Below are 25,677 nucleotides of genomic sequence, written 5' to 3' on the forward strand. Positions count from 1 at the left end.
AATCTGTCAAATATGCGCAGGCATGCGTATGAGTGCATCAAAAGAACGCATTACTGTCTATAGGAACGCATTGGTGCGCATGGATGCGTTCTTCAAAACATATACATAGAAATCCCATGAGACACAAACAACTCAAACGCATGCAAAAACGCATACAAATGCCTGCGTTTTTTTCCATCATGCGCAAGATGATGCACATATAAAACGCTGCGGACTAAAACGCAAATGTAAACCTAGTCTTAGGAGGTGTGGACAAAATGCTGCAGTCAGAAGCTTCAGATATAGAAGGGTTAATAGAATGTTATCAATTAACAGAATACCACTTGAATACAGAGATATGTGAATCCCATCAGTATCTGGTGACCGCCCGTCTCCTCCATCATCAGTATCTGGTGACCGCCCGTCTCCTCCATCATCAGTATCTGGTGACCGCCCGTCTCCTCCATCATCAGTATCTGGTGACCGCACGTCTCCTCCATCATCAGTATCTGGTGACCGCCCGTCTCCTCCATCATCAGTATCTGGTGACCGCCCGTCGCCTCCATCATCAGTATCTGGTGACCGCCCGTCCCCTCCATCATCAGTATCTGGTGACCGCCCGTCGCCTCCATCATCAGTATCTGGTGACCGCCCGTCGCCTCCATCATCAGTATCTGGTGACCGCCCGTCGCCTCCATCATCAGTATCTGGTGACCGCCCGTCGCCTCCATCATCAGTATCTGGTGACCGCCCGTCGCCTCCATCATCAGTATCTGGTGACCGCCCGTCGCCTCCATCATCAGTATCTGGTGACCGCCCGTCGCCTCCATCATCAGTATCTGGTGACCGCCCGTCGCCTCCATCATCAGTATCTGGTGACCGCCCGTCGCCTCCATCATCAGTATCTGGTGACCGCCCGTCGCCTCCATCATCAGTATCTGGTGACCGCCCGTCGCCTCCATCATCAGTATCTGGTGACCGCCCGTCGCCTCCATCATCAGTATCTGGTGACCGCCCGTCGCCTCCATCATCAGTATCTGGTGACCGCCCGTCCCCTCCATCATCAGTATCTGGTGACCGCCCGTCACCTCCCTCATCAGTATCTGGTGACCGCCCGTCACCTCCATCATCAGTATCTGGTGACCGCCCGTCACCTCCATCATCAGTATCTGGTGACCGCCCGTCACCTCCATCATCAGTATCTGGTGACCGCCCGTCACCTCCATCATCAGTATCTGGTGACCGCCCGTCACCTCCATCATCAGTATCTGGTGACCGCCCGTCACCTCCCTCATCAGTATCTGGTGACCGCCCGTCACCTCCATCATCAGTATCTGGTGACCGCCTGTCCCCTCCATCATCAGTATCTGGTGACCGCCCGTCACCTCCATCATCAGTATCTGGTGACCGACCTTCATCACCTCTTCTCGTCACTTGCACAGTCCGGGATTCTGTGGATTATAGTCGGGTGTATGAAAGGTCAATTATTCCAAACGGTTAAGTGGAAACACAATCATTAACTGAAACAGACATAGTTGTGTAAGAGAATTAACACTGGGTGAGGAACAGTCAAACTCTGCTACCAAGGTGAGGATGTGGAAGACAGATTCATGCCACAGGTCATGGCAAGAATGAGCACCACAACAAGACACAAGGTGATTATACTGCATCAGCGAGGTGTCTCCCGGGCAAACAGGTCATAGTAGACTGAGGTTTCAAGGGTTGTTCAAGCTCTGATGCAGACGCAGTAATGGGACAAGGAGATATAGTTCTGCAGATGAGACATCAGACTTATTGGTCCTAAGCTATGTTGTGAGGCAAAATTTTAACCCCGCGCGTTCCAATTCACCAAACAATTTTGCCCCTGTCTACATACTGGGGGAATAAGTGTGTGCGCGTCAACCCCGCCCCTCATTGTGATGTCACAATGCCCCTATTTGCATACTGGGGAAGCAGTGTGTGCGTATCAAGCCCCGCCCTTCATTATGATGTCATAATGGTTGACTATGGAATGGAGGATGTGTGATGGGTATATGGGCACGGGACTATGGGATGGCGGATATGTATGATGGGTATATGGGCACGACTATGGGATGGAGGATATGTATGATGGGTATATGGGCACGGGACTATGGGATGGTGGATATGTATGATGGGTATATGGGCACTGGACTATGGGATGGAGGATATGTATGATGGGTATATGGGCACGGGACTATGTGATGGAGGATATGTATGATGGGTATATGGGCACTGGACTATGGGATGGTGGATATGTATGATGGGTATATGGGCACGGGACTATGGGATGGAGGATATGTATGATGGGTATATGGGCACGGGACTATGGGATGGTGGATATGTATGATGGGTATATGGGCACAGGACTATGGGATGGAGGATATGTATGATGGGTATATGGGCACGGGACTATGGGATGGTGGATATGTATGATGGGTATATGGGCACGGGACTATGGGATGGTGGATATGTATGATGGGTATATGGGCACGGGACTATGGGATGGAGGATATGTATGATGGGTATATGGGCACGGGACTATGGGATGGAGGATATGTATGATGGGTATATGGGCACGGGACTATGGGATGGAGGATATGTATGATGGGTATATGGGCACGGGACTATGGGATGGTGGATATGTATGATGGGTATATGGGCACGGGACTATGGGATGGAGGATATGTATGATGGGTATATGGGCACGGGACTATGGGATGGAGGATATGTATGATGGGTATATGGGCACGGGACTATGTGATGGTGGATATGTATGATGGGTATATGGGCACGGGACTATGGGATGGTGGATATGTATGATGGGTATATGGGCACTGGACCATGGGATGGAGGATGTGTGATGGGTATATGGGCACGGGACTATGGGATGGAGGATATGTATGATGGGTATATGGGCACGGGACTATGGGATGGAGGATATGTATGATGGGTATATGGGCACGGGACTATGTGATGGTGGATATGTATGATGGGTATATGGGCACGGGACTATGGGATGGTGGATATGTATGATGGGTATATGAGCACTGGACCATGGGATGGAGGATGTGTGATGGGTATATGGGCACGGGACTATGAGATGGAGGATATGTATGATGGGTATATGGGCACGGGACTATAGGATGGAGGATATGTATGATGGGTATATGGGCACGGGACTATAGGATGGCGGATATGTATGATGGGTATATGGGCACTGGACTATGGGATGGAGGATATGTATGATGGGTATATGGGCACTGGACCATGGGATGGAGGATGTGTGATGGGCATATGGGTACGGGACTATGAGATGGAGGATATTTTTGATGGGTATATGGGCACGGGACTATGGGATGGAGGATATGTATGATGGGTATATGGGTACGGGACTATGGGATGGAGGATGTGTGATGGGTATATGGGCACGGGACTATGAGATGGAGGATATGTGTGATGGGTATATGGGCACTGGACTATGGGATGGAGGATATGTATGATGGGTATATGGGCACGGGACTATGGGATGGAGGATATGTATGACGGGTATATGGGCACTGGACTATGGGATGGCGGATATGTATGATGGGTATATGGGCACGGGACTATGGGATGGCGAATATGTATGATGGTTATATGGGCAAGGGACTATGGGATGGCGGATATGTATGGCGGGTATATGGGCACGGGACTATGAGATGGCGGATATGTATGATGGGTATATGGGCACGGGACTATGGGATGGCGAATATGTATGATGGTTATATGGGGATGGGACTATGGGATGGCGGATATGTATGATTGTTATATGGGCCCGGGACTATGGGATGGAGAATATGTATGATGGTTATATGGGCACGGGACTATGGGATGGAGGATGTGTGATGGGTATATGGGCACTTGACTATGGGATGGAGAATACGTATGATGGGTATATGGGCATGGGACTATGGGATGGAGGATGTGTGATGGGTATATGGGCACTTGAATATGGGATGGAGGATATGTATGATGGGTATATGGGCACGGGACTATGGGATGGAAAATACGTATGACGGGTATATGGGCACGGGACTATGGGATGGCGGATATGTATGATGGGTATATGGGCACGGGACTATGGGATGGAGAATATGTATGATGGGTATATGGGCACGGGACTATGGGATGGAGAATATGTGTGATGGGTATATGGGCACGGGACTATGGGATGGAGAATATGTGTGATGGGTATATGGACACGGGACTATGGGATGGAGGATATGTATGATGGGTATATGGGCACGGGACTATGGGATGGAGAATATGTATGATGGGTATATGGGCACGGGACTATGGGATGGAGAATATGTGTGATGGGTATATGGGCACGGGACTATGGGATGGAGGATATGTATGATGGGTATATGGGCACGGGACTATGGGATGGAGAATATGTGTGATGGGTATATGGGCACGGGACTATGGGATGGAGAATATGTGTGATGGGTATATGGGCACGGGACTATGGGATGGAGGATGTGTGATGCACCGATCACTGACTTCCTCTCCTATCACAATATTACAGCACAATGGAGGCCATATGTACATGTAGCAGAGATTCATGGGATCCGCCATCAGATCTCTATATAGATGTCTGATTATTTCTGCCTCATCGTCCTGATCTGGACACAAACAGAACAATTTATAGAGTAGTAATCGGCTCCACGCGGTTCTGGAGAAATACTGCTGTTTCTACGACGAGCAGTGAATAATGCAGTAATGCCGCCATCAAGGCTCCAATGTGACTGCACTATATTTATACCCTGGGGTCCACACAGAATCGCCCCCTAATCACTGGTGCATTATCGGAGCCTCGGCGTCATTACTAGACTCCTTGCTCCAGGTTGAGTGGTCCTGTCTATCACTCACCTGCTCCGTTTCCTGGCTTATTCACGTCAACTTCACATTTAGGGTCTTCAGGGTCTAGAAGGCGACAAACAGAAAAAATAATTAGGATTAGACAGGAGAAACAGGTCACCGCACATCCACCATCACAGAAGGGGCCTGGCTTAGCTAATATAATACCGGCCAGCCCCCTTCACAGGCATCTGGGGTCAAGTACTGACACAGGAAACTCCCCCAAGAGACTCTGCAGAAAGGAGGTGGAGCTTATGAGATCAAGACTCGAATGCTGAGCTCTGTATAACCCCACCCCATCACTGGCAGCTCTCCGAATAGCCCCACCCACACCACTTAGCGGCAGCTGTCTGTATACAGGAGCACTGCCAGTTCTGCTTAGCACTGTGTGTACAGCCCGCAGAGATGATAATAAACCCTGTGTGCAGTCTGACAGCCGGCCCCCGCATTCTCACCATCACATGAATACAGCTTAATCTGACGGAAAAACACCAGTGCACAAAGAAGTGCGGACCACCCGGACGTGTAAACTATGTGCTGCCGGACTGGTGAAAGGGATGACCCCGAGCGAATGATGACCCCCTCCAGCAGCCGATGATACCTTGCCTGAATAGACTTGTGTCATTCATCTCCATAACTCCCATAGACGTCTCTCCCCTGTGGGCGGCACTAGCCGTCTCTCCCCTGTGGGCGGCACTAGCCGTCTCTCCCCTGTGGGCGGCACTAGCCGTCTCTCCCCTGTGGGCGGCACTAGCCGTCTCTCCCCTGTGGGCGGCACTAGCCGTCTCTCCCCTGTGGGCGGCACTAGCCGTCTCTCCCCTGTGGGCGGCACTAGCCGTCTCTCCCCTGTGGGCGGCACTAGCCGTCTCTCCCCTGTGGGCGGCACTAGCCGTCTCTCCCCTGTGGGCGGCACTAGCCGTCTCTCCCCTGTGGGCGGCACTAGCCGTCTCTCCCCTGTGGGCGGCACTAGCCGTCTCTCCCCTGTGGGCGGCACTAGCCGTCTCTCCCCTGTGGGCGGCACTAGCCGTCTCTCCCCTGTGGGCGGCACTAGCCGTCTCTCCCCTGTGGGCGGCACTAGCCGTCTCTCCCCTGTGGGCGGCACTAGCCGTCTCTCCCCTGTGGGCGGCACTAGCCGTCTCTCCCCTGTGGGCGGCACTAGCCGTCTCTCCCCTGTGGGCGGCACTAGCCGTCTCTCCCCTGTGGGCGGCACTAGCCGTCTCTCCCCTGTGGGCGGCACTAGCCGTCTCTCCCCTGTGGGCGGCACTAGCCGTCTCTCCCCTGTGGGCGGCACTAGCCGTCTCTCCCCTGTGGGCGGCACTAGCCGTCTCTCCCCTGTGGGCGGCACTAGCCGTCTCTCCCCTGTGGGCGGCACTAGCCGTCTCTCCCCTGTGGGCGGCACTAGCCGTCTCTCCCCTGTGGGCGGCACTAGCCGTCTCTCCCCTGTGGGCGGCACTAGCCGTCTCTCCCCTGTGGGCGGCACTAGCCGTCTCTCCCCTGTGGGCGGCACTAGCCGTCTCTCCCCTGTGGGCGGCACTAGCCGTCTCTCCCCTGTGGGCGGCACTAGCCGTCTCTCCCCTGTGGGCGGCACTAGCCGTCTCTCCCCTGTGGGCGGCACTAGCCGTCTCTCCCCTGTGGGCGGCACTAGCCGTCTCTCCCCTGTGGGCGGCACTAGCCGTCTCTCCCCTGTGGGCGGCACTAGCCGTCTCTCCCCTGTGGGCGGCACTAGCCGTCTCTCCCCTGTGGGCGGCACTAGCCGTCTCTCCCCTGTGGGCGGCACTAGCCGTCTCTCCCCTGTGGGCGGCACTAGCCGTCTCTCCCCTGTGGGCGGCACTAGCCGTCTCTCCCCTGTGGGCGGCACTAGCCGTCTCTCCCCTGTGGGCGGCACTAGCCGTCTCTCCCCTGTGGGCGGCACTAGCCGTCTCTCCCCTGTGGGCGGCACTAGCCGTCTCTCCCCTGTGGGCGGCACTAGCCGTCTCTCCCCTGTGGGCGGCACTAGCCGTCTCTCCCCTGTGGGCGGCACTAGCCGTCTCTCCCCTGTGGGCGGCACTAGCCGTCTCTCCCCTGTGGGCGGCACTAGCCGTCTCTCCCCTGTGGGCGGCACTAGCCGTCTCTCCCCTGTGGGCGGCACTAGCCGTCTCTCCCCTGTGGGCGGCACTAGCCGTCTCTCCCCTGTGGGCGGCACTAGCCGTCTCTCCCCTGTGGGCGGCACTAGCCGTCTCTCCCCTGTGGGCGGCACTAGCCGTCTCTCCCCTGTGGGCGGCACTAGCCGTCTCTCCCCTGTGGGCGGCACTAGCTGTCTCTCACCTGTGGGCGGCACTAGCTGTCTCTCCCGATGGCAAAATCCCAGAAGGCAGGCATCTAGAAATCCAATGAAAGAAAAACATATCAGAAAAACTCGTTGTGATCTCAGACAGCGAAAAATCACAGAAACCAGAGAATACGGCAAGGGCGGCCGACACCAGGACATGCCTGCAACTAATGGAGCCGGACATTTTATTATAGGGGCACTATCAGACTGATATTGGGGTCCCAGAATCATAGAATGGTAGAGTTGGAAGGGACCTCCTGGGCCATCTGGTCCAACCCCCTGCTCAAAGCAGGATTCGCTAAATCATCCCAGACAGATGTCTGTCCAGCCTCTGTTTGAAGACTTCCATTAAAGGAGAACTCACCACCTCTCGTGGCAGCCTGTTCCACTCATTGATCACTCTGTCAAAAAGTTTTTTCTAATATCTAATCTGTGTCTCCTCCCATTCAGTTTCATCCCATTGCTTCTCGTCTTTCCTTGTGCAAACGAGAATAAAGATGATCCTTCTACAATGTGACAGCCCTTGAGATATTTGTAGACAGCTATTAAGTCTCCTCTCAGTCTTCTCTTCTGCAAGCTAAACATTCCCAAATCCTGTAACCGTTCCTCATAGGACATGGTTTGCATCCTGGTCGCTCTTCTCTGAACTTGCCCAAGTTTGTTGATGTGGTTTTTAAAATGTGGCGCCCAAAACTGGACACAATATTCCAGATGAGGTCTGACCAAAGAGGAGTAGAGGGTAATAATGACTTCACGTGATCTAGACTGTATGCTTCTGTTAATACATCCCAGAATTGTATTTGCCTTTTTTGCTGCTGCATCACACTGTTGACTCATATTCAGTCTGTGATCTATTAGTATACCCAAGTCTTTTTCACATGTGCTGTTGCTTAGCCCTATTCCTCCCATTCTGTATATGCTTTTTTTTTTTTTCATTTTTATTGCCCAGATGTAGTACTTTGCATTTTTCCTGCTGAAAACCATTCTGTTTGTTGCTGCCCACTTCTCCAGTTTATTTATATCTTTTTGAATCCTCTCTCTCTTCTCTAGTATTAGCTATCCCTCCTAGCTTTGTGCCGTCAGCAAATTTAATCAGTTTACCGTCAATTCCTTCATCTAAATCATTGATAAAGATGTTGAACAATACAGGGCCCAGGACAGAGCCCTGTGGTACCCCACTTGAGACATTCTTCCAACTGGATGTGCAGCCATTTACGACCACTCTTTGGGTCCGATCACTAAGCCAGTTATGAATCCACCTAACAGTTGCCTTGTCCATTCCATACTTAGTCATTTTTTCAATAAGGATTGTATGAGAGACTTTGTCAAATGCTTTGCTGAAGTCAAGATATACTATAATTACAGCATTTCCCTGATCCACCCAATCAGTGATTCTGTCATAGAAAGAAATTAAGTTAGTCTGACAAGACTTATTAGTTACAAACCCATGCTGACTCTGTTTAATCACTTCATTCTTATCCAGGTACTGACATACATGTCATTTGTTCAAATATCTTTCCTGGTATAGAAGTCAGACTCACCGGCCTATAGTTGCCTGGGTCCACCTTTTTCCCCTTTTTAAAGATAGGAACAACATTTGCTCTTCTCCAGTCTTCTGGGACTTCTCCTGTTCTCCAAGAATTTTAAAGATTATGGAGAGTGGTTCAAAAATTTCTTCTGCTATCTCCTTCAGTACTCTGGGGTGCAATTCATCTGGACCTGGAGACTTGAATTCATTTAGGTTAGCTAAGTGTTTCCTCACTATCTTTCTGTTTACAGATATCCTGGATTCTTCTATTCCCTTAATAGGACAGTGAAGATCAGTTGATGTTACATTTCCTTTCTGTGAGAAATACGATGCAAAATAGGAATTTAAAAGTTTGGCCTTCTCAACATCCTGGCTTACCATTTCATCATTTTCATCCTGTAAAAATCCTATAGCATCTTTGACTTTTCTTTTACTTTTGACATATCCCCAAAATCCTTTATTATTGCTTTTGACGTCTCTTGCAAGCCTCAATTCATTGTCAGCTTTACTAATCTGATTTGTGCCCTGCAGGTTCTGCAGACAGCATTATATTCTTCTTTAGATATGCCTCCCTCTTTCCATTTTATAAACATTTATTTTTTTCTTCCTTTTTAGCATGTGCTTAAGTTCTGTGTTCATCCATCCTGGTTTCCTTAAATGCTTCCTATTCTTCCCTCTTTTCGGAATTGTTAACATTTGTGCTTTGAGAATTTCATTTTTCAAGACTTCCCATCCTCCCTGGACATTTTTGTCTTTAAGGATATCCAGCCATTGGATCCCTCCAATTCTCTTTCTGAATCCCTTAAAATCTGCCTTTCTGAAATCTAACCTTGACGTCTGAGTCTTCACAGGTCTTCCGCCTCTAGTTATCCAAAATTCTAAAATAGCATGGTCGCTACCTCCTAGGGTCCCAGCCACTTTTACCTCCTCAACCATTTCCTCCCTGTTTATAAGGATTAGATCCAAGGTAGCAGTTCCCCTTGTTTTCTCCCTTACCTTTTGGAAGATAAAGTTGTCAGCAAGAGAGGATAAGAATTTCCTTGACCTGTTAGTTTTGCCTGAGAGAGATTCCCAACAAATGTCTGGATAGTTGAAATCTCCCATGACAACTATGTCATATTTTTTGGAGAACTTGGCCATTTGATGCATAAAGAGTTCATCCATATCTTCAGCTTGCACAGGCGGCCTGTAGTAAATGCCTACAATGGTGTCCTTTCCATTGTTCTGTCCTTGTATTCTTACCCAAACAGTTTCCACAGAACTCCCAGTCTCTGAAACTTGGATCTCTGTGCAGATATACACGTTTCTAACATACAATGCGACACCTCTTCCTCGTTTATCAAGTCTGTTTCTAGCAAATAAGTTGTATCCTTCTAGTCTTGTATTCCAATCATGTGTATTGTCCCACCAAGTTTCAGTGATTCCAATGACATCATATTTCTTTTCCTGTGTTAGTAGTTCCAATTCTCCTTGTTTGTTGCCCATGCTTTGTGCATTAGTATAGAAACATTTTAGTTTGTGATTGGTTTCTCTTTCTCCAATATTTTTATTAATTAGATTCTTTCGTCTTTGTTCTTCCTTTCCACTTCTAATAGCAGAGTTCTCAATAGCATTTGTCAGGTGTATGGCTTTTTCTGGTCTTTTGCTTCCCTTCCCATGTTGTTCTAGTTTAAAGCTCTCCTTACAAGTGTAGCAAGGCGACTTCCAAATACATGTTTTCCAGTCTTCGTAAGGTGCACCCCATCTCTAGCAAGTAGTCCATCGTATAAGTAGTTCACTCCGTGATCCAGAAATCCAAATCCTATCTGATGGCACCATCGACGTAGCCAGTTGTTCACCTGCAGAATCTTATTCCACCTCCTTGTTCCATGGCCATCCACTGGGAGGATGGAAGAGAAGACCACCTGCGCTCCCAGTTCTTTCACTTTCTTGCCTAAGTCTTCAAAGTCTCTGCAGATGGTTTCCAGGTCGTTTCTTGCGGTGTCATTTGTCCCCACATGTAGTAGCAGGAATGGGTAGTCATCTGTAGGTCTGAAGAGTCCTGATCTCCTGTCAGACACATCTTTAATTTTTGCACCTGGAAGACAGCACATTTCTCTTGAAGTTATATCCGGTCTGCAGATAGCGGCCTCTGTTCCTCTCAGCAGGGAATCCCCCATGACCACCACTCTCCGTTTCTTCTTCACAACATTTTTCTTTCTCCATCCAGGAGGACTCTGAAGGCGTACAAGGTTGCTGTTTGTTGGCAAAGTCTGATCCTGATGTATTTCTTCATTGGTTTCCTGCGTGAGAGCCTGGTACTGGTTCCTGAGCAGTATGGGTGCTGACTGCCTCCTGATCCTCCTGCTTCTCTGGGTCACATGTCTCCATTCCTCTGTTTCTTCAGGTGCACTTCGAATTTCTTCTCTTTCTGTAACATGAAGAGATAATTCTGCTCTGTCCAAGAACTCTTCACCTTCCTTAATGATGTTCAGTGTAGCTAACCTCTCTTCCTCCAGCAGGGACACGAGCCGCATTTGTGGCATGTGAAGTTTGGCTTTTCCACTGGTAAGTCTGTGAACATGTAGCAAGAAATGCAGCTCACCAAATGGCTCCTGGCCTCTTCCATGTTCTTATTATTAAAGAAATTTCAAAGCAATGAAAAATGAGCCAAAAAATCTCCTCAGGACTCTTCCCCTCATTTACTGATTTCCTCTTTTCAGCTGCAACGGCCAAAACCCAGTGATCGTTGAGCTCGCGGAGACTCTTCACTTATCCCAGAAGGCACTGGGAATATGCAAATGATCTCCTCAAGACTCTTCCCCTGGTTTTCCGATTTCCTCTTTTCAGCTGCAACGGCCAAAACCCAGTGATTGCTGAGCTCGCGGAGACTCTTCACTTATCCCAGAAGGCACTGGGAATACGCAGAACTCTTCCCTCTTCCTAGGGCCGATCTCTTGGAGTATGTGCACACGCTGCGGTTTTGGCCGCTGAGGACCCGCAGCAGTTTTAGCTGCGGTGTACAGTACCATTCAAATGAATGGTAAAAAAAAAAAAACGCTGTGTAGACGTTGCGGAAAAATCCGCGCGGATTTGCTGCGGTTTTGAAACCGCAGAAAGAAGTGACATGTCAATTCTTTCTGCGGAATCCGCAGCGGGTTCCTATCTCCACCATTGTGGAGATGGTGAATCCGCAGGAAAAAACCGCAGGCAAAACCGCAGATAATCCGCAGGTCTTTTGACCTGCGGTTTATCTGCGGTTTTTGCAAAATCCGTGTGGATTAATCCGCAGCGTCTGCACACACCCTTAAGGGGGAAACTACAGCAGCTCTACTATAGGGGCACTACCATTATTATGGGGGTACTACGGCTGTGTATTATAGGGGCACTACCATTATTATGGGGGTACTACGGCTCTGTATTATAGGGGCACTACCACTATTATGGGGGTACTAAGGCTGTGTATTATAGGGGCACTACCATTATTATGGGGGCACTACGGCTCTGTATTATAGGGGCACTACCACTATTATGGGGGTACTAAGGCTGTGTATTATAGGGGCACTACCATTATTATGGGGGCACTACGGCTGTGTATTATAGGGGCACTACCACTATTATGGGGGCACTACGGCTGTGTATTTTAGGGGCACTACCACTATTATGGGGGTACTATGGCTGTGTATTATAGGGGCACTATCACTATTATGGGGGCACTACCACTATTATGGGGGCACTACCACTATTATGGGGGCACTACGGCTGTGTATTATAGGGGCACTACCACTAATATGGGGGCACTACGGCTGTGTATTATAGGGGCACTAGCACTATTATGGGGGTACTATGGCTGTGTATTATAGGGGCACTATCACTATTATGGGGGCACTACCACTATTATGGGGGCACTACGGCTGTGTATTATAGGGGCACTACCACTAATATGGGGGCACTACGGCTGTGTATTATAGGGGCACTACCACTATTATGGGGGCACTACGGCTGTGTATTATAGGGGCACTACCACTATTATGGGGGCACTACGGCTGTGTATTATAGGGGCACTAGCACTATTATGGGGGCACTACGGCTGTGTATTATAGGGGCACTACCACTATTATGGGGTACTACGGCTGTGTATTATAGGGGCACTACCACTATTATGGGGGCACTACGGCTGTGTATTATAGGGGCACTACCACTATTATGGGGGCACTACGGCTGTGTATTATAGGGGCACTACCACTATTATGGGGGCACTACGGCTGTGTATTATAGGGGCACTACCACTATTATGGGGGCACTATGGTTGTGTATTATAGGGGCACTACCACTATTATGGGGGCACTATGGCTGTGTATTATAGGGGCACTACCACTATTATGGGGGTACTATGGCTCTTGTACAGGAGGTATATACAGTACAGGTCAGATATGGGAGCTGTATACTCACAATTCAGAACTAGCCCGATGAAGACGATCAGTATCACCAGGACGGCAGCGATGATGGAGTGTGATCTCTCTTTAAGGTCTGTGGGATAGATCAGATTAGCGATCAGTGATCAGACCCCTTTTAGGATTATTACCTCTATTTGGGGTATAATGATATCCCGCGGGTCACGCTGCTCCTCCATCCTTGAAATTCATGACATTCACATATAACAGTGACACCAGAGATGGGGCGCGGAGATTCGTTTATTTTTTTAAAATTTTTTTTTTTTTTTTTTTTAAGCATCACAGTAAAATCTCTCACCCATAGGTGACACTGAGGGACGTAGGAACCACGGGGTTATATTCTGCCACCTGGAGGCGGACACTGAGAATACACCTTAGAGAGCCGACTCCCCCCACCAGCAGACACCCCGACACCCGGGGCAGCAGACACCCGGGGCAGCAGAACCCCGGGGCAGCAGACCCCGGGGCAGCAGACACCCAGCTATTTAGTTAGTACAAAAGCAGCAAGAGGCGTAAAACCAAGACCCCCCAAACAAGGGCGCGCAGTGCCCCTCTTAAAAGGCTATGTGAATAAGATTTTACAGTAAATGCCAAAAACCTATCTTTCGTGGACACTTCATTGGGGGACACAGGAAGCATGGGACGTCTTAAGCTGTCCATGCCATCCTTCAGGATATTGACCGAGCAGCTGTCGCCTGTGGTCCCCTTCAACTAAGACTTGAATCCCCAGATGGAAAGAGCGCCACAAAAAGGTGGCCAGAAGACTAAGTAGCAGCCCTCTGGAATAGAAAAACAGATGCCTGGGGGACCAAGACCCAGGAGGCTTCTACCCTGCAGGGAGAGAGTAGCGTCCTGGCAGGGGCAACCCAACTTAGCCAGGTCGTAAGCAGATAACAATGGTAGCCCTAAAAGAGGTTTCACCTCTACCAGAGTGTAACAGGATGATCCACAATGCAACCGATCGTCCAACTGGAGCTGTGAGAGCTGCACCATGCCGACTACGACAAGTTGTTTAAGAACCTCTCCGAGAGACAACTCCAAGTACCTAAAGAAAGAAGCACAATCTCCTCATTAGGGTGAAAGAGTAGAGACCACGCTAAGGTGAAAGGATGGAGCTCAACCCAAGGCCACTTTGTGCTGAAGAAGGAGAGAGACCTTTGACAGCCCCTTCAGAGCCTCCAACGATAGAAGAGGTCACTAGAGTGGTAAGAATCACCCTGCAAGAAAATCAGGATGGAGCGATATCTCTGATCAGGACCAATGGAGAAGACCAGAAGGATGTCCAAGACTAGAAGGGGTGTCTTGTTCCTTAATTGTAGTCAGACAAACCTAACCCATTAGGCCCAGAACCTTCCGAGCCTCGGACCCAGCAGTGCTGCCGGTAACCTAAATGACCACGAAATTGGTCAGAAGAGGAGACCATTGGGAAAGGTCTATCTGGATGCCATGATGGTGCCCTGGGTATGTGCAATGAACAACGGGAGGTCTGGACTCAATCTGAAGAAGCCTGAGCTCAGCAGGCATCAACATCTTCAGTCTAAGATGGAGGAGACTCCTGCCTGATATGGAAAGACCAAGGTTCCCCTGGAAAGTAGTATAGTCCTGACCTCCGGTGTGAACGCAGTCCTGACCATTCACCCATCATCAGGGGAAGCTGTAATGGAGGAGACCATCAGAGATGTAAAAACCCCACCAACCACACAGCAGAAGTCTGAACAACCTGACTTAACACTCGAATGAGACAGACCTGGCCAGCGCTCCCCTAGGTGAAAAGATGGGAACACTGACGGCATTCTGTAACCCATCGAGGACGGTAGGCAAAAAAGACCAGGGTAAGGTAGAGACCGCCCTAAGGACCGAGATAACATAAGGGATGACTGTACAGAAAGCGAAAAAGGCAGGTTCCTTACCAGTCTAATCAAAGCTAAGACAGGTCTTCCCCCACTCCCCCCTCCCCGGGCCCAGGTCAGGTCTACCCCCCTCCCCGGGCCCAGGTCAGGTCTGCCCCCCCGCTCCCCGGGCCCAGGTCAGGTCTGCCCCCCCCTCCCAGGCACAGGCAGCCCCCCAGGAGTCGTCTGGTTTTTCCTTCTAAGGTGTATGCTCAGTGTCAGCCTCCAGGTGGCAGCGTATAACCCATGATTCCTGCATCCACCAATGAAACAAGAGAGAATTCTTCGTTTTTTTCAAACGTTTCGATTTCAACCTTAATTTTTATTTGTGCGTGGAGCTTAGCAGGAGGGTGTAGCCATCAACAGCCCAACAGATTACCTGTGATCCACCCCAGAAAGTGGCGGCAATTATAATCTGGTGCACGGGAAGCCTGAAGATGAGCGAGCGGATACAGTGGTCCCCTCCTGGTAATGGGGATCTTACGTTTTTGGACTCTTCTTCAAGACCAGCACAAAAACACCCGCCATAATTTCCAGCTCGTTAGTATGTTTTAGTGCTCTTTGTGCTACACCATTGGGTTGGGTTATACCAAAAGATCATCGTCCCATTCTCAGAAGCACATCCTCCAGTGTGAACATGTGCTGCCGAGAACAATGGCCGTCTATCTGGGAATCGTTCTGTGCACTCAGTGCAGTCCGAGAGCAAACAGGATATGAAACAACCACTGTCTTATTATCGGTCGTCTCACACAGCCTCCTCCGCACCTTGCTGTGAGATCCTGAGCCTCCTCAGCCTCCTCTGCACCTTGCTGTGATCCTGAGCCTCCTCAGCCTCCTCTGCACCTTGCTGTGATCCTGAGCCCCCTCAGCCACCTCCGCACCTTGCTGTGATCCTGAGCCTCCTCCGCACCTTGCTGTGATCCTGAGCCTCCTCCGCACCTTGCTGTGATCCTGAGCCCCCTCAGCCACCTCCGCACCTTGCTGTGATCCTGAGCCCCCTCCGCACCTTGCTGTGATCCTGAGCCCCCTCCGCACCTTGCTGTGATCCTGAGCCCCCCTCAGCCACCGCCGCACCTTGCTGTGATCCTGAGCCCCCCCTCAGCCACCTCCGCACCTTGCTGTGATCCTGAGCCCCCCTCAGCCACCTCCGCACCTTGCTGTGATCCTGAGCCCCCCCTCAGCCACCTCCGCACCTTGCGGTGATCCTGAGCCCCCCCTCAGCCACCTCCGCACCTTGCTGTGATCTTGAGCCCCCCCTCAGCCACCTCCGCACCTTGCTGTGATCCTGAGCCCCCCCTCAGCCACCTCCGCACCTTGCTGTGATCCTGAGCCCCATCAGCCACCTCCGCACCTTGCTGTGATCCTGAGCCCCCCCTCAGCCACCTCCGCACCTTGCTGTGATCCTGAGCCCCCCCTCAGCCACCTCCGCACCTTGCTGTGATCCTGAGCCCCCCCTCAGCCACCTCCGCACCTTGCTGTGATCCTGAGCCCCCTCAGCCACCTCCGCACCTTGCTGTGATCCTGAGCCCCCTCAGCCACCTCCGCACCTTGCTGTGATCTTGAGCCCCCCCTCAGCCACCTCCGCACCTTGCTGTGATCCTGAGCCTCCTCCGCACCTTGCTGTGATCCTGAGCCCCCTCAGCCACCTCCGCACCTTGCTGTGATCCTGAGCCCCCCCTCAGCCACCTACGCACCTTGCTGTGATCCTGAGCCTCCTCCGCACCTTGCTGTGATCCTGAGCCCCCTCAGCCACCTCCGCACCTTGCTGTGATCCTGAGCCCCCTCAGCCACCTCCGCACCTTGCTGTGATCCTGAGCCCCCTCAGCCACCTCCGCACCTTGCTGTGATCCTGAGCCACCTCAGCACCTTGCTGTGATCCTGAGCCCCCTCAGCCACCTCCGCACCTTGCTGTGATCCTGAGCCCCATCAGCCACCTCCGCACCTTGCTGTGATCCTGAGCCCCCCCTCAGCCACCTCTGCACCTTGCTGTGATCCTGAGCCCCCACCACACCTTGCTTTGATCCTGAGCCTCCTCAGCACCTTGCTGTGATTCTGAGCCCCCTCCGCACCTTGCTGTGATCCTGAGCCCCCTCAGCCACCTACGCACCTTACTGTGATCCTGAGCCCCCCTCAGCCACCTACGCACCTGGCTGTGATCCTGAGCCCCCTCAGCACCTTGCTGTGACCCTGAGCTGACAGGCACCTGTGCAGCACTGGCTTACTATATGCACAGGCCGCCCATAGACACACTCACCTGGTACTTGGTGGGGCACAGTGACGGTGGCATTACTACTGGAGACCTCATTACTGGCGACACACCATAAAGTCTTCGGCTCTTTCCCCATGGATACGGTGAGGATCTGCTGGTCGGACTCTGTAATGCCGTTTTGCCATTTATACTGTGAGGGTCGAGCGCCACCCGAGGAGCAGGAGCAGCTCAGTGTAACGTTGTGCCCCACGATTGTGTTCTGTATGGAGACATTACACACCGGATCTGTAGAAGACAAGAAAGAAATGGATCAGCTCCTGCTAAACCCATGTACCGCGGCTGTCGGATGTCACGCAATATCCACACCTGAGCACGCGCAGCAGCACATTGAATGTGGAGGCGTATGGGAATAGCGGCATTATTGCTGTATAGATGACTACGCTTTATGCAGACTACATCACTGAGGAGCCGTCGTGCACGCTCCTGCCGCCATGTCTCCTCTACAGTCTGATAGGTGAGCCCACACGCCACGGCTCCTGGCCACAGAATGGAGGCCGCCCGCTAACTTACTGGGGGGATTAACGGAGACAGGGCGGAGGGTAGGACACCGTGCAATAAGGTCATCTCACCCAGTGTCCATTATGAGGCACCGCCAGCCCCTATTGTGTCACAAGGGGGTCCTCACTCAATTGCCACTGTCCACTTTCACACGTAGGCAGGACATTGAAGGTGATCGGACATTGTTCACTTTCACACGTAGGCAGGACATTGAAAGTGATCGGACATTGTTCATATTCACACGTAGGCAGGACATTGAAGGTGATCGGACATTGTTCACTGTCACACGTAGGCAGGACATTGAAGGTGATCGGACATTGTTCACTGTCACACGTAGGCAGGACATTGAAGGTGATCGGACATTGTTCACTGTCACACGTAGGCAGGACATTGAAGGTGATCGGACATTGTTCACTGTCACACGTAGGCAGGACATTGAAGGTGATCGGACATTGTTCACTGTCACACGTAGGCAGGACATTGAAGGTGATCGGACATTGTTCACTGTCACACGTAGGCAGGACATTGAAGGTGATCGGACATTGTTCACATTCACACGTAGGCAGGACATTGAAGGTGATCGGACATTGTTCACTGTCACACGTAGGCAGGACATTGAAGGTGATCGGACATTGTTCACTTTCACACGTAGGCAGGGCATTGAAGGTGATCATACATTGTTCACTGTCACACGTAGGCAGGACATTGAAGGTGATCGGACATTGTTCACTGTCACACGTAGGCAGGACATTGAAGGTGATCGGACATTGTTCACTGTCACACGTAGGCAGGACATTGAAGGTGATCGGACATTGTTCACTGTCACACGTAGGCAGGACATTGAAGGTGATCGGACATTGTTCACATTCACACGTAGGCAGGACATTGAAGGTGATCGGACATTGTTCACTTTCACACGTAGGCAGGACATTGAAGGTGATCTGACATTGGTCACATTCACACGTAGGCAGGACATTGAAGGTGATGGGACATTGTTCACTGTCACACGTAGGCAGGACATTGAAGGTGATGGGACATTGTTCACTGTCACACGTAGGCAGGACATTGAAGGTGATGGGACATTGTTCACTGTCACACGTAGGCAGGACATTGAAGGTGATCTGACATTGGTCACTTTCACACGTAGGTAGGACATTGAAGGTGATCTGACATTGGTCACTTTCACACGTAGGCAGGACACTGAAGGTGATCAGACATTGTTCTCTTTCACACAGGTAATTCCATTACACTGCACGAATCCCATCATCCCTCTCGGGTAAGGACACCAAGACATTTCTGTTTAAACCTGGAAAAATCACAATAACTAATGTGTTTCACGTCCTCCTGTATCTGCTATCTTTTACTGTGGATAAGAACCAGGGAAGTTGCGGTCACTATGGAGCGCGGGACGAGCGGCCTCACAGGGTTAATGGCAGGAGGAAGGTCCACCGCAGCTCCAGCCAGACAGAGGAAAAGTGCAACAGTAAATGTAAAACAACGGTCAAAAGGAGCGCTAACACCACCATGAGAAGGAAGCTTTCCTTATATCCACAACGCGTTTCGACAGTAACACCGTCTTCATCAGGTGGCAGTTTAACAGTAAAAACAACAAGAAAGGGAATATAAACATCAAGCAACCAAAGGAGGTTGAGTGCTATCAGCAAGTCACATGATAAGATAAAAGCATAAAATGCGGAAAACAATAATAACTAGATGGGCATTTCCTGAAGGAAATACATGGCGCTTGAACAGCGCTGCTGGCTTTACAGCAGTGTATCAGGTGTCGACATAACATGCTAACCCCGCCCCCCGCATTACACCCCCCCCCGTTCTAGTGATTTGGGGCTATTTTTAAGTAATTTTTTTACACAGTCAGCCTTTGGGGGGTGCCCTGATCCTAATCCACACACTTAGGCTATGTGCCCACATAGTGTTTTTTTCCGGACACTAAAAACCGGACTCCTTCCCAAAAATCGCGCGTTTTTTTCCGCGCGATTTCACCGTGATTTTACCGCGATTTTCGTGTGCGATTATTCAAGCACTTTCCAAGCGATTTGAAGCATCGCTTGGAAAGTGATTGACAGGTTGGTCACACTCGTCAAACATAGTGTATGACAAGTGTGAGCAGCTTTTTACTATTGAGGCCGCCTATGTGGCATCAATAGTAAAAGAATGTAAAAATAAATGATAAAAAAATAAAAAAAAAAATCGGGGTATATTTACCTTCCGGTGTCCCGCGCTGCCATCCCGGGCCACAGCGTTCCCAGTAATGCCTTGCGAGACCTGTGATGACGTTGGTCTCGCGTTGCTATAGCGATCTCGCGAGACTACGTCACCACTGGACCTTGCCGCAAGGCATTACTGGGAACGCTGAGGCCGGGAATGCAGCGCGGGACGTCGGAAGGTAAATATACCCCGATTTTTTATTTTTTATTCTTTTTTTTACAGGGGTATGGTCCCCAGGGCCTGGAGGACAGTCTCCTCTCCTCCACACCGTGGGTACCAACCGCACATGAGACGCTTAACTTCCCGCATGGTGGGCATAGCCACATGCGGGAAGTAAGCGGTTCTCATGCATTCCTATGGGTGCGGAATCGCGGCAATTCTTTGCGATTCCGCACAAAAGAATGAGCATGCTGCGATGCGATTCCGCCGCGGAAAAAAGCGCAGCATTAGCACATCATGTGCGGAATGCCATAGGAATGCATGGGGGGCGTTCTGTACACGATTTTTAAACGTTTTCGCAGCATTTTCGTGCCGAAAATCGCGGCAAAAACGCTTAAAAATCGCTACGTGGGCACACAGCCTTAAAATTAAATCTGTGACGAAAAAGTCACTCTGACCCCGCTTTTTGGGGTATTTTTTCGTCGCAGTCAAATGTTAATGTGCAGTAGCATCACCTAAGGATTCCTCAGATTTTCCCGCAAAAACGCATGCGTTTTTTTACGGGAAAATCTGAGGAATCCTTAGCTGATGCTACTGCACACATGAAAATTGCACTGCGATGCCAAAATACCCCGAAAACCGGGGTCAGCGTGACCTTTCCTTCACAGACCACCTCCGACAGCCTCCGACAACCTGCCCCCAGGCTCCGACAGCCTCCGACAACCTGCCCCCAGGCTCCGACAGCCTCCGACAACCTGCCCCCAGGCTCCGACAGCCTCCGACAACCTGCCCCCAGCCTCGGACAACCTGCTCCCAGCCTCGGACAACCTGCCCCCAGCCTCGGACAGCCTCTAACAACCTGCCCCAGGCTCCGACAGGATCTGACAACCTGCCCCAGGCTCCGACAACCTGCCTCATGCTCTTTCAGACTCTGCCAACCTGCCCCAGGCTCCGACAGGATCTGACAACCTTCCCCAGCCTCTGACAACCTGCCCGAGGCTCTTTCAGACTCTGACAACCTGCCCCCAGCCTCTGACAACTTGGTAGCCACTTTGACTATTGGCTAATACGGGTCATGTGTGGAAGCTGCATTTGCAGAGTTGCCATCTTTGTAAGGTCACTGCACCTGTGCTGTGGCTTCAATCCATGTCAGTTGGGGGGTCATGGAAAGGTCGCCATTAATTCCTATGGGAAAATTTTTGCTTAAAATGCGATTTAAAAAAAAAACAAAAAAAAAAAAAAACCTATAAATCGGATTGACTCCAAAAATACATAGCACACCTGTCCCCACTGAGGGATTCGAAACGCCGCCTGAACGGGGTCTCTGCACCGAGCGGTTCAGGCCGCATTAATTACAGAAAACGCGGAGAAGAAGTAGAACTAGATGTGTATTTCCTGAAGGAAGTACAGATAGTGGTTTGAAATGGTGCCCGGGCTGCCCCTTTAAGAAAGACTTGCCTGCTGCCCCTGCAAGACTTTCAACTCAGGGTCCGTTTTAACTGTGGGTGCCTCTCAGGGGCCACTTTGGCCTCAGGGTCCGATTTGGGGGGCGGGGACCCTCAGGGTCCGATTTGGGGGCCAGGGTGGCTCAGCCTCTGATTTTGAGCCTGGGGTCATTCAGCTTACGATTTAGCGCGTCGGCCATTTAAGAGCCAGTTTGGCTCACTGGGCTTTTAAATCCACTTTGGCGCACACATTCTCTCTCAGGGGCATGTGTCATGTGATGAAGCTAGATTTGCATTTGCGCTGTGGGTTTCGCTTTAAGAGCTGATATTATGTGGCAGAATCTGTGTCCTGGGGGCGTCACGTGACGTTCATAGGCGTTGGCATAGTAACTGGGTGTGCCTGCGAATATCAATGACCTTTACTGCCATTTCAATCGCCTCAGGGCACGTTTTGTCTATGGCAACATTTCCCATTGAAAAGCATTGGAGACAATGCATTCCAATGACGGGAAAAAAAAATTTCAAACGCAAATTGCGCAAAAACTACAAATCCGATTGACACGAAAAATACTTAGCACACCTCTCATGGACGCTGGCTTCGAAACGACACCTCAACGGAGTCTGTGCGTGTAGTGGTTCGGGCCGTATTAATTGCGGAAATCAACTGAATAAGGCTGGTTTCACATTAGCGTTGAAACAACGCTGCGCACTGCGTCGGTAAGCCCCGCCCTGATCCGGCTCCCTGCCCGCCCCATCGGGGATCACCGCCTACTATCGCATCTGCACGCATGCGATCGGCGCACCCTATCTTTAGCATAGGGTACGCAGATCATGCGCTGCCAGTGTGAAAGTAGCGTGCTGCGCACTTTTGACGGTGCGCCGTGCATAACCAGCCTAACAAGAAGAAGAATAAGTTAGCAGCGTTCGGATTACAATATAGTGGTTTCTTCAAAGCACCATAATAATAACACTACAAGATAAAAACACACAAAGCACAATAATATGTAATATATAAAGCTCAATGTGTGTGTCCGGGATTGGCATCCGCACCATCACAGCTACAGCCACAAAATCTGGCACAGTCACACGTCTGGACCCCGAGAGCGTCCTAGGCTATGTTGTGAGGCAAAATTTTAACCCCGCGCGTTCCAATTCACCAAACAATTTTGCCCCTATCTACATAATGGGGAAACAGTGAAAGGAAAAGTGTTGGGGGCAAATTGACATCTGCCCGATGTGAACAAGGGGGACTGAAAGAATGAGAGCGATGGCGCCAAAAGAGTATATACCGCACAGCTGCTAAGGTGGGGCCCTGACATGGGAGACTCACCACACACGGGAATATGAACACACACACACAAAATGCGCCACACACTACCACGGGCTTCACCACATAGACCACCCTCAGCACACACTTCACCACACATACACCAACCTCGCCACATAAAAGTCCAAACACAAAAGTCGCCACTCAAAACTCGCCACGCTGTCCCAGAGCTGATGAAAAATGAGCTGTGATTGGTCGCTATCAGCAACAGGTTTCTTTGTAGACAGTTGTGGTAACTGAGGCTGAGTATTCTTATCATTTCTATGGTGTTATCGTCCTTCTGTAAAGCTGGAAATAACACAATTTATTACCGTGCCAACACAGACCAGCAAGCTAGAAAAAATTTTTCTAGCTTGCTGGTGTAGATAGTCTTCTAGCTAGAAGATCACTTGCTGTTAATCTTGCCAACACAGACCACCCTCTGACACAGACAGCAGGGGGAGCCCAGTATCACACAGGATAGGATTAGATACACGGCTCAGCAGTCAGCATCACACAGGAGAGGATTAGATACACGGCTCAGCAGTCAGTATAACACGGGAGAGGATTAGATACACGGCTCAGCAGTCAGTATCACACGGGAGAAGATTAGATACACAGCCCAGCAATCAGTATCACACAGGATAGGATTAGATACGCGGCTCAGCAGTCAGTATCACACAGGATAGGATTAGATACACGGCTCAGCACACAGGATAGGATTAGATACACGGCTCAGCAGTCAGTATCACACAGGAGAGGATTAGATACACAGCTCAGCAGTCAGTATCACACAGGAGAGGATTAGATACACAGCTCAGCAGACAGTATCACACTGTCAAAGAGGGAAGAATAGGAAGCATTTAAGGAAACCAGGATGGATGAACACAGAACTTAAGCACATGCTAAAAAGGAATAAAAAAATGTTTATAAAATGGAAAGAGGGAGGCATATCTAAAGAAGAATATAATGCTGTCTACAGAACCTACAGGGCACAAATCAGATTATCTAAAGCTGACAATGAATTGAGGCTTGCAAGAGACGTCAAAAGCAATAATAAAGTATTCTGGGGATATGTCAAAAGTAAAAGAAAAGTCAAAGATGCTATAGGATTCTTACAGGATGAAAATGATGAAATGGTAAGACAGGATGTTGAGAAGGCCGAACGTTTAAATTCTTATTTTGCATCTGTTTTCTCTCAGAAAGGAAATGTAACATCAACTGTTATTCACTGTCCTATTATGGGAATCGAAGAATCCAGGATATCTATAAACAGAAAGATAGTGAGGAAACACTTAGCTAACCTAAATGAATTCAAGTCTCCAGGTCCAGATGAATTACACCCCAGAGTACTGAAGGAGATAGCAGAAGAAATTTTTGAACCCCTCTCCATAATCTTTGAAAATTCATGGAGAACAGGAGAAGTCCCAGAAGACTGGAGAAGAGCAAATGTTGTTCCTATCTTCAAAAAGGGGAAGAAGGTGGACCCAGGCAACTATAGGCCGGTGAGTCTGACTTCTATACCAGGAAAGATCTTTGAACAAATTATTAAACAACATGTATGTCAGTACCTGGATAAGAATGAAGTGATTAAACAGAGTCAGCATGGGTTTGTAACTAATAAGTCATGTCAGACTAACTTAATTTCCTTCTATGACGGAATCACTGATTGGGTGGATCAAGGAAATGCTGTAGATATAGTATATCTTGACTTCAGCAAAGCATTTGACAAAGTCTCTCATACAATCCTTATTGAAAAAATGACTAAGTATGGAATGGACAAGGCAACTGTTAGGTGGATTCATAACTGGCTTAGTGATCGGACCCAAAGAGTGGTCGTAAATGGCTGCACATCCAGTTGGAAGAATGTCTCAAGTGGGGTACCACAGGGCTCTGTCCTGGGCCCTGTATTGTTCAACATCTTCATCAACGATTTAGATGAAGGGATTGAGGGTAAACTGATTAAATTTGCTGATGACACAAAGCTAGGAGGGATAGCTAATACTAGAGAAGAGAGAGAGAGGATTCAAAAAGATATAAATAAACTGGAGAAGTGGGCAGCAACTAACAGAATGGTTTTTAACAGGGAAAAATGCAAAGTACTACATCTGGGCAATAAAACTGAAAAAGCATATACAGAATGGGAGTAATAGGGCTAAGCAACAGCACATGTGAAAAAGACTTGGGTATACTAATAGATCACAGACTGAATATGAGTCAACAGTGTGATGCAGCAGCAAAAAAGGCAAATGCAATTCTAGGATGTATTAACAGAAGCATACAGTCTAGATCACGTGAAGTCATTATTTCCCTCTACTCCTCTTTGGTCAGACCTCATCTGTAATATTGTGTCCAGTTTTGGGCACCACATTTTAAAAAAGACATCAACAAACTGGAGCAAGTTCAGAAAAGAGCGACCAGAATGGTGACCGGTCTGCAAACCCTGTCTTATGAGGAAAGGTTGCAGGATTTGGGAATGTTTAGTTTGCGAAAGAGAAGACTGAGAGGAGACTTAATAGCTGTCTACAAATATCTAAAGGGCTGTCACATTGTAGAAGGATCAACTTTATTCTCATTTGCACAAGGAAAGACTAGAAGCAATGGGATGAAACTGAATGGGAGGAGACACAGATTAGATATTAGAAAAAACTTTTTGACAGTTAGAGTGATCAATGAGTGGAACAAGCTGCCACGAGAAGTGGTGAGTTCTCCTTCAA

General features: G+C 49.7%; 1 protein-coding gene across 5 annotated transcripts in view; it reads right to left on the reverse strand.

The window, feature by feature from the left end:
- LOC141053885 (uncharacterized) overlaps nucleotides 1-25,677 on the reverse strand; it is a 43,036-nt gene that overhangs the window by 3,373 nt on the left and 13,986 nt on the right. For 2 of the 5 annotated variants that reach the window (XM_073551033.1, XM_073551031.1), the window contains 5 exons: nucleotides 17,312-17,551; nucleotides 13,167-13,244; nucleotides 7,204-7,257; nucleotides 4,912-4,965; nucleotides 321-1,430 (listed from right to left, as the gene is read on the reverse strand). In XM_073551033.1, coding sequence (XP_073407134.1) covers nucleotides 321-1,430; nucleotides 4,912-4,965; nucleotides 7,204-7,257; nucleotides 13,167-13,244; nucleotides 17,312-17,551 — 1,536 coding nt within the window. The remainder of the gene's footprint in view (nucleotides 1-320; nucleotides 1,431-4,911; nucleotides 4,966-7,203; nucleotides 7,258-13,166; nucleotides 13,245-17,311; nucleotides 17,552-25,677) is intronic. The other 3 variants (XM_073551032.1, XM_073551035.1, XM_073551034.1) reach the window with 3 other exon arrangements.

Source organism: Dendrobates tinctorius, unplaced genomic scaffold, assembly GCF_039654945.1.
Source record: "Dendrobates tinctorius isolate UK_male_01 unplaced genomic scaffold, ASM3965494v1 ptg000172l, whole genome shotgun sequence".
In the NCBI taxonomy this organism is placed as follows: Eukaryota; Metazoa; Chordata; class Amphibia; order Anura; family Dendrobatidae; genus Dendrobates; species Dendrobates tinctorius.